Below are 16,283 nucleotides of genomic sequence, written 5' to 3'. Positions count from 1 at the left end.
TTGGAACACAGGTTCCTCTTTCCATTTTCTGAAAAGTAATGGTTTTGAACATACAGTACAAGGTTTTCACCCAACAGCGATGATATACTATTTATTGATATTATACGGCATGGCCTACTGGCAGACAACCTATCTAAAAGTTTACCAAAACTCAAATCAAAATCACCATGGATCTGTGGCTTAAGACATTCAAATATGTGGTGATATGTAATCTTATGTTATTCTTCTTTTGATATTACTGATCTTATTGATGAGTAATATGGACTTTGACTTGATATGGCAGTGGAATGTTTTGGAAATCAGTGTGTAAACTAGAATAGAATAACATTAAGTAAGAGAAATATTTGAATTTGCTATGAAGAGTCAATCTTTTTTATTGTTTAAAAATATCATTCTGTCTGCCCTCTTGTGTACATACATAGCGATGCCGCCACTGATGAATGGACAATATAGTATGGTGCGTATGATCCTATTAAACATATTCACATATTTCATGTGAGGGCTAAATGGCCACCATGAGAATTTGGTCAATTGTATAGATTCAAAATAAATCTCTCTCTCTCTCTCTCTCTCTCTCTCTCTCTCTCTCTCTCTCTCTCTCTCTCTCTCTCTCTCTCTCTCTCTCTCTCTCTCTCTCTCTCTCTCTCTCTCTCTCTCTCTCTCTCTCTCTCTCTCCCCTAGTCACTTGGCAATGGAGTTATGGGCCAGGGATCGATCAGTTATGATGCTCTCGGTCAGAGGATTCGTGTCAGGAGCATGGGAATAGCTGGCAACGAGACCTTTGCAGTGGACCAGCTGATGCTCTACAATAAGGTACTGTCATTTCACAGTTTTCATACTGCCATACTGATGCCAGATGGGTAGCAGTGGTGGTCAGTAAGTACTTTTATTTACTTGAGGACTGTACATTTTTGGGGTATCTGTACTTCACTTGAGTATTAGATTTTTGTATTCTTGTTGACTTTCACATTTCAAAGACAAATATTGTACTTTTGACTCAAATACATTTCTAGGAAGGGGAAAGTACGTTATGAATTAACCACTTGCCCTATTTCAAATATAGTGAAAATAGCAGATCTACAAGCTCAGATAGATCTAATATTTTCATTGTTTTTTTTTTAAATATCTGCTCTCTACCAATTCAGCTATGGCTGCAATGGACAATACAAGTGCTAAGAAATCCTTATATGGTCTCAGTGAAAGAAATAGCATGTACTTATGAATTGTTTCATAATTACCTGACATCTCAATTATGATGTTCCATCCTGGTTCAAGCAAATATTCTCAAATACAGCGCCACCAGGAGGCCACAATAACGTACCTGACCTGGCGGAGACATGTGCTCCGAGGAGCACTTTTTCTAATTTCCTTTCATTTCTATCTACATGTCAAAAGTCCCTCCCTCAAATGTAATGTCCAACAGGCTATGGCTACAGCAAGTATAAACTAAGTAATTAACAGGAAATCCTTTTTCCACAAGGTTTTTACATTCTCTCTCTCTCTCTCTCTCTCTCTCTCTCTCTCTCTCTCTCTCTCTCTCTCTCTCTCTCTCTCTCTCTCTCTCTCTCATATATAGAAAGTCTACTATGAGATTGACTGGGCTAAATTCACCTGCAAGAAGAAGCAGCTGGATGGTACCTTCAACCCCATGGAGGTGCCTAAAGATGCTGAACTAATGGGCCAGGTGGTCATGGGCTCCTCCTCTGGCTTCGGAATGGGTGTGCTGGTCAACACCTGGACTGGAAAGCTGCCCCAAAATGGTAAAAGGAAATATATGTAAAATCATGCATGTAGTTAAGGCTGTACGTTTAGAGTGTAAAAATGTATCCTTATGGGTCCGTTTTTGCAATGAGAGTTAACACATGATTATGTGCCTAATGTTAATTCTTTAATCATTTAAGGAATAATTATGTGTCAGGACTACTTAGGAAAGTAGCTTTCAAGCTTCTGCTTCCTTAGCAACATAAACATTGACCAATCAGAAGTACAGTATCAAGTATTCAACAAAGCAGTATAATATTAAACAATTAGATAATGAAATGTTGAACTGACGTCTGGACTGATTTCTAAATATTTTAGAGATACATTAATTGGTGTGTTATGGTCTTTTGTGTTTACAAATGATAACTTCAAGTTCAAGTTGAAGTTTATCATCATCTCACAAGTTTACAGATGTAAAAGCTCATAAAGTTTTGCCTTTTCAAAACATACATACAAAAAACAACACAAAAAACCCCAAAGGAAACAAAGTCATAACAAGACACAAAGACAATGCCAATACCATACAGTACATAAAGTGCATGGTCAAAATAGATAATGAAATAAAAATGAGGCAGAATATCACAGTCTCTAGTGCACGAACGGACTGTGTAGAGACTTGGGGCACTTAATATTAACTAGCTGGGCCTGTGTGTTATACTGTAATCACTCTGACTCAAATGGTCTCATTTTCTCCCATGTCCTGTGTGTTCAGGAGGGTACATGACTGTCTACACAGACGTTGGCTGCATCCCTACCTCCTGGATGAGCTTCTATCCAGAGTCTGGCTGGAACACTATCAGGTTAGTGTACTGTATGCATGTTATAAAGTCTATACAGTATACTGTTCCCTGTTTCCTTGGACTATACGTTAGTGTGAAATTTGAAACAGTTTTCAATATCTCTCAGTACAGTTACCACCCAGACTAATACAACAGTTAAAAACTACACGGTTACTGTAGACAAGGTTTCTCTGTGCTTTACTCACCAAGAGTGTAAATCAATTGAAATGGTCACATGTAGGCAACAGTTATATCAGTGTTAAAGCAGGAATGTTATTGGACATGATATAGGGCAGTGGTTCTCAAAGTGGGGTCCGGGGACCCCCAGGGGTACTTGAGGGGGTTCCAGGGGGTCCCCAGCTAAATGATAGATTAGGCACCAAATGGACCCTTATGGGTCTGTAACTCTGAGAGTGTACAAATGGAACCAAATGGATCCTAACGGGTCCATTTGGTTCCATTTGTACACTCTCAGAGTTACATTAACATTGATTTTACAATATAAATTGGGGTCCCAGAGATATAAATGTCATTAAATGGGGGTCCGTAGCCCTAATGCATGTCAAACTGGGGGTCCTTGAAATTAAAATGGTTGAGAATCACTGCTAGAGAGCCGTAAAAACCTTCTCTTATGGGGGTCCCTGGCATATCTTTTCAAATGGGGGTCCGCGGGGTAATAAGTGTCAAATAGGGGGTCCTTGACATGAAAAAGTTTGAGCACCACTGATATAGGGCATGGGTCTTCAACATGAGGTCTGGGTCTTCAACATGAGGTCTGGGTCATAGAGTTATAAAAGAACTAGAGAATGGACGGCCCCGCCACACCTATTCATTGTGGGATCGCTAAAGCGATCACACTAATGTTATTGTGCATATTTATTATTATTATATATTTATTCCGCCCGTTTTTTGGCACCTAACTAGTCCTTCATACTTTTAGCTACAAACTCCGTTCCAACTCTTCAACGTTCGGCCTACTCAGGACATGTCGGCTATTATTCAAATTTTTGAAATAATTTGTACTTTTAGAGATATTGCACTTTTTACTTCTAAAAAAAGCCCATTCATTTCAATGGGCAAATTCATACTTTTAGCTAGAAACTCCGTTCCAACTCTATAACGTTCAGCCTACTTAGGACATATTGGCTACCATTTGAATTTTTGAAATAATTCAAATGGGAAAAAAGTTTTTTCCAAAACTTTTATTTTTTCAGAATTTTTTTTTTTCCAATTTTTTTTTTTCAATTTTTTTTTTCTTATTTTTTTTTCCTAACTTTTTTTTTTTCAGATTTTTTTTTTCTTTCCAAATTCAAACCTTTCAAACCTTTAGAACTTTTAGAACCTTTAGAACCTTTAGAACCTTTCAAACCTTTCAAACCTTTAGAACCTTTAGAACTTTTCAAACCTTTAGAACCTTTCAAACCTTTCAAACCTTTAGAACTTTTAGAACCTTTAGAACCTTTCAAACCTTTCAAACCTTTCAAACCTTTAGAACCTTTCAAACCTTTCAAACCTTTCAAAACTTTAGAACCTTTCAAACCTTTCAAACCTTTCAAACCTTTAGAACCTTTCAAACCTATAACACTACTAACACTATCAATACTCAATACCTGCAACATTCTTAGCGATCCCACACTGTTTCTTCAGGAACAGTACTTTCTAGTTTAAATGAAGTTGCTCACACAGCACACGAAGCAACAAAAGTACACTCTACTTCTGCATTTTTGGTGCCCAAATGTGGAAGATTAGAGCACCGAGCAGGCACACTAGGGTTTCAGATGATAGAAGCACACGCTGTAGTGCTTTAAAATGCAATACCATTTTTGACCACCAGGACATGGCAGCTTCAATAGTCCTCCTAGGTCCTGGGGGCTTGGTCTGGGTCCCCTAGGCCTGGGGGTCCTCAGAGTTATTACAGGGGCCCGGGCAGCCACATTAGGCTAGGAAAGTTGTATTTTATTTTGTGTAAATGTCTGAAAATAGACTCCAACATATTATTGCAAAGACAATGTGAAAACAAACACATTTGTTATTTACACAACACTGGTGATAGTGCTGAAGCCATCACAGCTGCAGCCTGCAACATCATTTGGAGGAAACCCATAGTCACTTAAAAGAAGAAAATATGTGGAATAATTCCAAGCTACAGTAGTCTCAAATCTCTCAACAGACATTGATGAGATAATGAGCTACTCTTTGAAAGCCTCTTATCAAGTTGGAAGGCTTTCTAAAAATAAAAATAAAAAAAAACGAAAAGTATAGAATGAGAAAAAAGTTTAATATGCAACACAATTTAAGACAATATGCGGATCCCTGCTTTGTCTCTTTCAACTAAGGGGTCCTTGGCCTGAAAAAAAACGTTGAAGACCCCAGATATAGGGTATTTAGCTTACAGTACATATAAAGTATGTGAGATCTTGTCCTGGTGTACTGTGGTCAATAAATGTAGATTTAAGACAAATTGCTGTACATTAAGATCCCATTTCCATCTTGCATTAACATGCATGTTCTCTAAACCCAGATAGTATTTCCAGATCCAGAAAACATTTGAATGCAAAGTGTAAATGAGGTCTAATGTTACGTGGTGACTATAATACTACGTTTTTATATGTATAGCACCTTCTTTACAGTGTACTGAATAGAAAAGCAACAGCCAAAATTCGCCTCAAAACTCTTATTGACATTTCAGTACTTTCAACTGGGTGGTGGGCAACACAAACCCCATGGACTTCCATCCTTCATTCATCTGCAACAAGGCTCAACTGGAGGAGACCGAGAAACCTGACACGTTCTTCGCTGCCATGAGCAGATTGTCTGAGCAAACCAAGAGAGAACAGTAAACGACATCTGGAGCGTCTCTCACCTAATTAACCACTTAAGCCCTACACTCAGTACACTGTATACTTCATCATACAATGAATAGCGATAAGAGCCGGACTACAAGCGCACAACAAGTCACATCACAACACGTTGGTGTAAGCAGGAGTTTTGCTGCATAGAACAATCAGAGATTTCATTAAAGCACAGGAACGTAGGCTATAAAGTGTTTGAGTGAAATAAATGTTTATGTGACATCATGGATCTTGGACAGAATTAAAATATGTACCAATCTTATCTTTGTGATAAAGATCTTATTTTGTTGCTTTGTACTGTACAGTAAATCATATAGGCTACTGGATATTTTGCAGTGCCAATCTTTTTGATGCTTATGTCTGTTCAATACTAAACCTAGAAACCTTCCTGCCTTTTTTTGTTGATTTGTATCCATATGGGGACATAAAACAGGCAACCAAGCTAAAATCAATCTAGGTCCCCGTATGAATACAAATCCACAAGGAAAAAAACATTCATAGTAAAGAACATTTATAGGTTCATGATATGACAAATGGATTAATTCACCTGCTTGCCAGGTGAGATTGAGATGTGAGATTGAGATGTAGGATTGAGATGCGAGATTGATCTGCGATTAAAAAAAGAAAGAAATTAATTCTACACACATGAAAACCTCCATTGGAATATGCTAATTGCGAGAGTTGCTATGCTATTTCTAATGGACTATACCAGTAGTAAGCAGCACTACTTGAGTTATACCTTCTTGCTCAATTCATCATCATCATCATCAATACAACCTTTTCACTGGTGGCTTTTACATAATATCTGAATTAGATTAATACTGATTTTTATAGTTTATGGGGTTGAATGTTTATTTACTCTTTATGTTTTTGCCCAACTTAAGTTAATAAAGCCTTCATCAATAGAGGTAACAGCGAACCCCGGTTTTGCACAGACCATTTTCCGCATGTCACTCTACTCTCTCTCTCCATGTTTCCGGTCTCCCTTCGCTATACCAGAAGGTAAATTAGTAAGAGTATAGTATACTAAATAACCAGATAAAACCCAATAAAATAGTGTGTCGCAGTGTCGGCTACGGCACCTTTGTTAATATAAGGGGAAGGCCAATACATATAATTTCCCAAACATTACACAGGTTTGTACTAAAATCAGGATAGAAGAGCCAACAACAAAAGTTGAAACAGAGACTAAAAAACAGTTTAATGGTAATAGGTTTAAGGAATAAAAACCTTTCAGAGGCCTTTCAGAGGCCTTGCTTTAATCGGCGTAAAAAATTATTCAATAAAAAACTAATCACCCTAACCAGTCCCAGGGCCAACTAAAAATACACATTAAAGAGGAAAGCCTACAAGGGACAGCAAGTCCAGGGGAGCCCTCTGGTTAGCGCCACACCACCACCTAGCGATCTGTGGAAGGACAACAGAGTGCCAGATAATCTGTTCCAACACCACACTATTGTTACCAAACAGTATCGAAGGACCTGCTGCTTGTCTGGATACTTACATGTCAGGGAGAGGCTATGGCCTGCCTCTACGGTAATCAGGTTGCTTATGGGCAGTCCATCGATGTCGACGATGGCGTTGCTCCAAATAGAATTTATGAGTTGATTATTGTGATGTCCTTGGCCTGTGCATAGCCAGGTGGCTGCTCAGACCGATGCATGATCCTCAGAATTTGTCACAGGAGGGGCAGGGTAGGGCAGCAGTGGTGATCGGTGGTGACAGGTAGAGCTCCAGGTGTGGCGATCAACAGCCAGGGACTCTAGTGCTGGTGGTGTCACACTCCTTCAGGAGAGTTTTAATGTGGTCCTTGTACCACTTTTTCTGACCCCCATTAGATCTAGAAGCTGGCCATAGAGTATCTGTCAGGGTAGACGGTGGGCTGGCATGCGGATCACGTGCCTGGGTGTGTTGGTCCGGTCCTCATAGCCGCTCCGGGGTCTACAGGGTGTACGTGGCTTGTCTCGTTCACCTGCCAGTCTCCGTCGTCACGGTCACCGTACAGGTGCCCTCGATAATGTGTCGTTAGCGTCAGTACAGTACGGTCCTTGTGGAGCATTAGTTTGCTGCCCGTTCCTCAGCTGCATGCCCTCCTCTCTCTCTGTCAATGTCTGACTTTTGAAACAGGCCCGCTTCCGTGTTCCTCGGCCCGGATTGGCCGCGAGACACACGCTTGTATGGCCTACGCACCAAATTCTGATTTCATTACCCCCGGTACTGACAGTGAAAAGGTACGCATTCATCCAGAGGGCTGCCCACAAACGTGTAATGTCTCCCATTACACATGCGTCCGAATCAAGGTGCTAATCATTGGATTTTTTTTTTTCTGTAAGAGAGTAGTGTTGTCAGTTCTCTGCTGTTTCGTCAAACAAACTAAATAACAACACACTTACTTACTTGACATGCTTCAGCGGGGATAGTGAATTATGTGATTTCTTACTGTCGTTTCCAAAAACAGACATTATCAAATATAACTAAATCATAAACAACACAGAGTCATCTACTTGACAGAATTGTTGCACTAGTTTTATTTTCTATTTTGTAACACCGGGATTTAGAATGGAGAAAACAACTCCGTGGAAATGACGTCAGGAATTCTGTACTCTGTTAGACCCCGCTGCAAGTACTTAATGCAAAATTGCATGGGAGAATGTCCTCAGTGGCAAAAAATCAATAGAAAAATGTATGCACACATTACAAAATAATAGTAAAGAATCCAGAAGAATACAAAACCCATAACATGCAATATAATTCAAACTAAAAACCCCACATATAATATTTACACAACTTAAATGCAACAAAATAACTTAAGCAAACCAAAACATATAAATCATTTTTCTGCTGACTGACATAGACAGCCATGTACATTCCTAGAGACACGACTCACACGAGAAATGCGACAAATGTACTATTGAGACTGTGTTGGAAAACAAACATGATCCATTGCATAACCTAATACAACCTTTCCATAGGTTTTCCATGACAGAAAGATATTTTTAGTCATGCACTGGGCGGGTGAAGAGTACCGTGTGAGTGAGGCCACCTGTGCATCAGCAGGTATATATAGGTGTGTGTAACCTTGGAGCCAGAGCGCTCTCAGATCCTCTACCTGGAAGACTCCACTCTTTCAACATGAACCTCCTAAGTCTCCTGGCCTGTTTCAGCCTGGCGCTGATGTCAACTGTTGCACAGAAGCCCAAGCCCTGTGGTGAGCTACAATGCCTTGAATAGAAAAATATCTTTATTTGACAATGTGTGTGTGTGTGTGTGTGTGTGTGTGTGTGTGTGTGTGTGTGTGTGTGTGTGTGTGTGTGTGTGTGTGTGTGTGTGTGTGTGTGTGTGTGTGTGTGTGTGTGTGTGTGTGTGTGTGTGTGTGTGTGTGTGTGTGTGTGTGTGTGTGTATTTATGTATTTCCAAAACCGTTAAGACCATGTCCAGTAATCAATTTTGCATATTGACGCTGTCACACATAAACCTAGTATATCTGTCTTTCTCTAAATTCCACTATACTAGCAGCCATGTATTTCATGAAAGTATGTTGCAAAGTAAATACATAACAAAAACAAAAATGTAAAGAAATAAATAAAGTTAACATTCATATCATGGTTCTAGCTGCATTGAATGCACCCTACCTTCTCTCCAACATAACCTGGCCTGCCTGATTAATCCCAGCAACAGAGACTTATTAAAGACTGCTGTACAGACAGTGTGTGTGGTGGTTGTCACCTAACCACTAGCATTTATTTTTTTAGCACTGCATGCTAATATCCACAGCTCTTCTTTTTTAATTGTTAAAACGTATGATTCTGTCCTCTCTTGTGTCCATAGTGGTACCAGCACTAATGAATGGCGGCTTTAGTGTGGTACGTATTGTCCTATCGAACATATTCACGCGGTGACCATTTTGATCTTACTTCATGGTATGACGTAAGAGCAAAGTGGACACTTTGATGTGAATAAGGTCAATTGCATATATTTCAGAATTCTAGATCAATTTCATTTTGAGATTCCCCAACTCTTTATTTCTCTGCCCCTCATAGTCACTTAGCAATGGAGTTATGGGCACAGGAATGATAAGCTATGATGCTTTTGGTCAGAGGATCCGTGTCAGAAGCATGGGAATCGCCGGCAACGAGACCTTTGCAGTGGACAAGCTGATGCTCTTCAATCAGGTACTGTACTTTCACTTCACTTTCAGCCATACTGATGCCATATGGCTAGTAGTGTCATTTCACTACAGTTTCAGTAAGAGCCATCCTGATGTAAGATGGGTAGGTTTTACTTAATGGACAATATATGTGCTAAGAAATCACTGCTGTAGTACTTTCACATATTGTTTTGTATTTTTTCCTGATAACTCAATTATGATGTTCCATCCAGGTCCAAACAAATTGCAATATTAATGTAGGCTACAGTAGATATAAATTAACACTAGAGCAACAGTAAATCACTTTTCACAAGGTTCTAAATGTTTTCTTTTTCCTTTCACTCTCTCTTTGTCTCTGTCTAACTTTCTTGCTCTCTCAATCAATCTCATAATAGAAAGTCTACTATGAGATTGACTGGACTAAATTCTCCTGCAAGAAGAAGCAGCTGGATGCCACCTTCAACCCCATGCAGGTGCCTGAAGATGCTCAACTGATGGGTCAGGTGTTCCTGGGCTCCTCCTCTAGCTGGGGAATGGGTGTGTTGGTCAACACCTGGACTGGAAAGCTGCCACAAAATGGTAAGAGGAAATATAATATTTCATACATGCATGTAGAATCAGGCTTGTACTTATGGTTGTACCTATATTAGCAAAATCCTGAGTTATTTAGTTTAATTCTGAGTGTAAATATGTCTCCTTATGGGTCAGTTTTTGCAATCAGAGAAACACATGATTATGCGCCTTTATTAAATGTTTAATATTTTAAGAGATCATTAAGTGAGGCGATCATTTCACGTCAGTCTTGTGTCACCTGTTGGCGTCCATTTTCAACATTACACTTATTACATGGCTACTCAAAATATAGATTTTTGAAATAATTGTATTAGCTTATAAGCTTTTGCTTCCATAGCAGCATAAACAGAGTCACAACAACATATTCAGAACAGGAAACAACCTCAGAATGCCATGATTGACCAATTAGATGTCTGTGCTGGTTTCTAAATACTTAGGTGATGCATACAGTGGTCAAAATAGAAAATAAAAGGCAGAATATCACAGTCTCTTGTGCAAGAAGGGACTGTGTAGGGACTTGGGGCACTTCAGCACTTCAGCTAATAATAAGTAGCTGGTCCTTTAATAACAACATTACACATATTATGTGTTATGTGCTACAATCACTTTGACTCTTGCTGAATCCGTGTCTCTGTCCTGTGTGTTCAGGAGGGTACATGGCTGTCTACACCGAGATTGGCTGCATACCCACTGTCCTCCAGAGCTTCACTCCAGAGTCTGGTTGGAACACTGTCAGGTTAGTGAACCTTAGGCCTATGCATAGTCTATATACTGTTCTGTTACCTTATATATGTGTTAGTGTGGAATTTGAAACAGTTTTCAGTAGATCTCAGTACCGTTTCTCTCCAGAGTCTGGCTGGAGCACTGTCAGGTGAGTGAACCGTATGCATGTAATAGTCTATATAGTATACTGTTCCCTGTTTGTGTGGAATTTGAAACAATTTTCAGTATGTCTCAGTACTGTTACCACCCAGACTAAAGAGCCGTTCACACCAAGCATTATAACGATAACTATAAAGATATTGTTCTTAAAAAATGTTCTAACTCAAGTGGATGGCAGAGTTGGCTTGGTGTGAACGATATACAACAGTTAAAAAACAATCGCTGTAGACATAGTTTCTCTGTGCTGTATTCACCAAGAGTGTAAATGGATTAAAATGTTCAGTTATATCAGTGTAAAAGCAGAAATGTTATTGGACATGATACAGGGCATGAGTCTTCAACAGACCGTCCCAGGAGACCCCAGGCCTAGGGTCTCCTAGGCCAGGGGGTCCTCAGAGTTACTACAGGGGAGCAGCCAATATCTTTTTAGGAAAGTTTGTTTATTTGTTTGTTTTCTATGTACAGTAAATGTCTGAAAATACATATGAACATGAATCCAACATATAATTAGCAAAGATAATGTGAAAACAATCAAACGTTTAAAGCAGCACTATGTAACTTTCCTCTTCTACCCCAGATTTGAACCCGGTTTATTGCGCAAGTGCTGACATTTTTGCCATTGAGCTAAAAGCTGTGGCCTGCTTGCTCGGGTGGATAAATGTATTCTTGATCAGGTCAAAATGTGTATCAGGTCCTGTGTCTAGGTGAGATATGACCTTTGCCACAGTCTAAATGTCTCAATAGAACAGCAGGGAGACAAAATACAACCACCCCAATAAGTTATGTATTAACATCCTCTACCATACAGATTGGACACATTTTAATTTGATTCATAAAAAAGGTTTCATAGTGAGGCTTTAATTTACACATAGTGCTGTCTAATGAATCGACTAAGCCATCAAAGAGGCAACCTAGTCTCGCGTAGCCAGACAACTATTCCACAATCTCCAAATGCTATATAGTCTGGAACTACACATCCCGAAATCCGAGAGAGGAAGCTGGCACTTCACAAAATATATTTAAAAATGTCTTTACATTTTATTTTTTTATATCCATTTCTGCTTAGCAGAAATATATGCTTAGATGATTTTGATTTATATTAGGATAAATTAGGATAAATTTGATACATTTGATAAATTAGGATAAATTTGATAAATTAAGATACATTTGATAAATTAGGATAAATTTGATAAATTAGGATAAATTAGATAAATTAGGATACATTTGATAAATTAGGATAAATTAGATAAATTAGGATAAATTTGCGCGACTGTAAAGACGAAACGGAAGTGGGGGAGGAGTGGGAAGGAGGCTATATTTATTATATTTTAATCATGATCATAGCATCCGAGTCCCAGACTGTATGACCCGAAACATTTGAAACTGGTGGGAGGCAACAGTCTGGCCACGCGAGCCTAGAGGCAACAAAGTGTAAATGGGGTCTAATTTTACTAACCAAAAGAACAGATGAAACATAAACAAAGCTGAAACAAATAAATGAAATACATATATTATTTACTTAAATTAAAGTAAAAACTATGAAGCAATGCTGATTATGATTATGAAAGCGCCATGAAAGCATCTTCCCAAAACCTAAGCATATATGTCATCATATTTAATCAGCCCAAAACTCTTGTTGTCATTTCAGTACTTTCAACTGGGTGGTGGGCATCACAAACCCCATGGAATTCCATCCTCCGTTCTTCTGCAGAAAGGCTCAACTGGAGGAGACTGAGAAACCTGACACGTTCTTCACTGCTGTGAGATCTCTGTCTGAGCAGACCAAGAGAGAGCAGTAAACAACCTCAGGAGTGTCTCTCACCTAAATAAAGGGATATTTCACTTTAAAAAAAACTTTGGGTCCTTTTATCGTCTACTCAGGCTTTTGTGATTACCCCAGACAGTTTTTAAGTTGCTTGATTCAGTATTTAGACATTTGATATTCATTTTATCAGACACGCCCCCTTCCTATACAAACCCATTGTAACTTCAAATTCCATTTTAACCATGGGTGCGTTCGAAAATACAGCACTGAGCGCACTGGCCAATACAAACTAATAGGCGAGTGTGCTCCGGTGCGCAATTTCCGAACACACCCCAAGTTAGATACTTTAGAAACACCCGTCCTTGGTTCTGGTGACTGACATTGTCCTTCTAATATGTGAGGAGACCGTGTTTTTTCAATTACGTTTTTCATGTATTTTTAATATTTTTGGGGGAAAATGAAAAAATATGAATACAATAAAAAATAAAAAAACACGCCCCCCTCACATATAGACCCCTTAACAGACGACGTCACACTGATAAGAACCAGTATGCGTGCAACCAGTATGCGCGCAATGAAACTCATTCTATCAGGTCTCGCTAGGACGCGCCTCACTAGCCAACACACAAGAGGGGGTTGGGGTGTGCTGAAACCAGCGCACCCCAAAACAACAGGTTTAGAATTGATTGCGTGAAAAACAATCACCTGTGCATCCAGTCTCAATGTTGGTAAACAAATAATTGGTCTATTAGGAGGGCAGTAGCCTGGGATCAATACCTTTTTCGGGTTTGTGATCCGGTCAGGTACGGAAGTAACCCTACGTCACCAGTCGCGTCATCCGCGCCATCAGGCCCGTTATATTATACCTCTATGCATCAGGCGGCCGGAACATGGCCGGAACCCGCAAATCCAGAAAAACTTCACCCCAAAATAACTCCGACCGCAATCAAGGGCATTGTAATAGGGCCTACCTAATAAAATCCTTGATGCGGCGTAGTTTAGCTCATTTTTAAAATACAAAATAAATATAAATGTGACTGTACTTTCCGGAGACTATTTAGCGTTTGTCTACCTACCTTGTTATCCCACGGGGAAATTCTATTCCATTTAAATAGGGATTGGGGAAACAAACACGGGAACCAAAACAAAGCGGCTCCGCCAAACTGGAACCCGCAACTTTTTTCAGTAGGTGTGGCCTAGACCGGATCACACGGGCCTTTAATAACGAATACCAGGCTTTCCTCCGAGGTGGAAAGACTGGTGATGCGAGGTTAAAGGAGAATTTTGGACAAAGGTTTTCTTACCTTTTCTATGATGTTATGATATCTTAGGATGAATAGTACAGTAGAAGAATTTCATAACTCGTGTTAGATCGCGTATTTTAATAGTTTTTTTTTTTGAGAGAGATCTGACGTTCATAGTGACAGAACAGTAAAAAAAAAAAAAACAGAAGTCTCGCTATACGCCCATAGATATAGAAACCTAGATACCTCATTGGCCTCTGCAGTTCATTGGAGCGACGTGCTTGATATGGTGGCCGCCATTTCCGGGGGGAACGGGCACTGGCCAATCACAGCGCGTTGACTGCTGGCCAATCACAGCGCGTTGACTATTGGCCAATCACAGTGCGTCTTTTCCGGGAAAAGACGCGCCCCCACCTTCCTCTGATTGGCCTACCGAACGCCCCCTTCTGTGACGCACACGGAAGTTTCCAGCTGGCCCCCACAAGCATAGAGGAAGCGGAAGTGCGTCCGAGATACACACGCTTCAGAGCCAGAGGAGGCGTCTACCTTTATATGTCTATGTATACGCCCATGGCAGGCCATCCAGCAGCTGGGAGAGGCACAGGGATGCAACAGCGATCTTAGAGGGCCGGTAGTGAACCATGTCGTAGTCAAGGAGTGTCAGCTTCATCAGATAGTTGGCCAGCGTGTGTATCTTCATAGTAGACTAGAACAAACAAACAAACAACACCATTGAAAATCCTGCTTGCAAATACAATTCCAAAACCTCTACATCTTTAACCATTTAACCAGTCACAACCTGTGTTCACTTTCATTCACAGCCAAATCTAATAATTGTCCTATTCAGATTTGAAATTAGATTTGTTTTATCAAGTCTGAACAGCAGATTTCTGCTAATCAGATATGAACCACATTCCTAGGTAGGTTGAAATGTGATTAAAATTTGACAACTAAATGTGTGTCTCTATCTGGACAATCTGACACTGAAACCTGATTTATACATTTTCCCACGACCGCAACACTCGCCAGACATAGCCAATCTACAAGCTTACACATGTCATATCTTGAGGTGTTTTTGAGATGCGAGGCGAGTAGTAGATCTGCTACTGTATATTGTGTCTCATATGTCTGAATACAAAAGTCAGTCCTAAAGATCAAATTTGAGAAACAAATGAGATTTGCCTGCAGTGTGAATAAAGCCTAGTGCAGAGGTCCAGTCTGATCACTACATTTTCTATATTAGTATGTTAATGGCCCATGTGAACAGTGTGATCACTACACCTTGTATGTTAGTGAACAATGTGGACAGAGACTCACGCTTGCAACCTTGGATGCTCTCCTGAGGAAGTGCAAGGGCAGCAGGAACCCCAGCTCATAGTTGAGGTACCTCAGCACTACCTGCTCCATCCGTCTAATCTGAGCGGTTGTGAAGGTGCTGTCTGTGATGTCGGCAAAGTCCTGGATACCTATTACGGTAGTCTCATCTCCTCGTACTTTGAGGCCACCAACATGGCAGCGACACCAACAAGCTGGAGCTTCTTTGGTGAAACTGGCTGAACCTGTAATACATCACGACAGCTTATTAAAAAAAGAAAAAAAGACAAGAGCAGATCAAATGTCAAACTAATTTGTAAGTTTCCCTTACTTGCAGAAAACGATCCAAGATGGCAACTGTGAGATAGAGTGTCTCCTGCCGCAGCTATAGCCCCAGTAATTTTTGTAAATATACGAAAGTCAATCCACAGTGGATACTAGCTATACCAGTATGTTCACCTTAGATAGACAGACAGCACTTGGTTTTATGTTGAAGTAAAGTGCGTGCAATGATAAATATGTTGCAAATGTGTCTATTTCAAAGTCAGAGGTGAAAGTTTGTGTATACAGCAGAATAGCCTGATATTACTAAATGAAATCATTGTATGGCACTGCAGTTGCTTTATTTTGCCACGAGATGACGCAGTTCACCATCAAACCACAGAGGGTGCACATCATCTTGTCAACTTAGAGCAGTGGTTCTGAAACCTTTTCATGTCAAGGACCCCCAACTTGACACTTATTAGCTTGCGGACCCCCATTTGAAAATATTTGCCAATGCCCCCCATTAGAGAATTGTACTGCTCTAGCAGTGATTTTCAACCATTTTTTATTTCAAGGACCCCCATAGTTTGACATGCATTAGGCTAAGGACCCCCATTTAATGGCATTTCTATCTCTGGGACCCCAATTTATATTTTAAAATCAATGTTAATTTAACTCTGAGCGTGTACAAATGGAACCAAA

At 39.9% G+C, this 16,283-nt stretch overlaps 3 protein-coding genes across 3 annotated transcripts; 2 read left to right on the top strand and 1 right to left on the bottom strand.

The window, feature by feature from the left end:
• Window positions 1-699: 699 nt before the first annotated feature.
• Window positions 700-5,380, top strand: LOC311054328 (ependymin-like; the record flags this gene model as incomplete). The annotated part of the gene is made up of 4 exons (XM_084070214.1): window positions 700-813; window positions 1,619-1,760; window positions 2,474-2,561; window positions 5,230-5,380. 4 exons carry the CDS (start codon window positions 700-702, stop codon window positions 5,378-5,380), a joined length of 495 nt encoding a protein of 164 aa, XP_083926340.1.
• Window positions 5,381-8,524: 3,144 nt separating this feature from the next.
• Window positions 8,525-12,793, top strand: LOC311054321 (ependymin-like; the record flags this gene model as incomplete). Its single annotated transcript, XM_084070196.1, has 7 exons — window positions 8,525-8,600; window positions 9,221-9,255; window positions 9,433-9,564; window positions 9,935-10,118; window positions 10,761-10,832; window positions 10,929-10,983; window positions 12,643-12,793. The coding sequence occupies 7 exons, from the start codon at window positions 8,525-8,527 to the stop codon at window positions 12,791-12,793; spliced, it is 705 nt and encodes a 234-aa protein (XP_083926322.1).
• Window positions 12,794-14,559: 1,766 nt separating this feature from the next.
• Window positions 14,560-15,995, bottom strand: LOC311054311 (G2/mitotic-specific cyclin-B2-like; the record flags this gene model as incomplete). Its single annotated transcript, XM_084070184.1, has 5 exons — window positions 14,560-14,709; window positions 15,321-15,342; window positions 15,477-15,562; window positions 15,649-15,702; window positions 15,969-15,995. The coding sequence occupies 5 exons, from the start codon at window positions 15,993-15,995 to the stop codon at window positions 14,560-14,562; spliced, it is 339 nt and encodes a 112-aa protein (XP_083926310.1).
• Window positions 15,996-16,283: the final 288 nt, after the last annotated feature.

Source organism: Gymnoscopelus microlampas, assembly GCF_963454915.1.
Source record: "Gymnoscopelus microlampas genome assembly, chromosome: 2".
Classification (NCBI taxonomy): Eukaryota; Metazoa; Chordata; class Actinopteri; order Myctophiformes; family Myctophidae; genus Gymnoscopelus; species Gymnoscopelus microlampas.
This window is presented reverse-complemented; position numbering and strand designations above follow the sequence as displayed.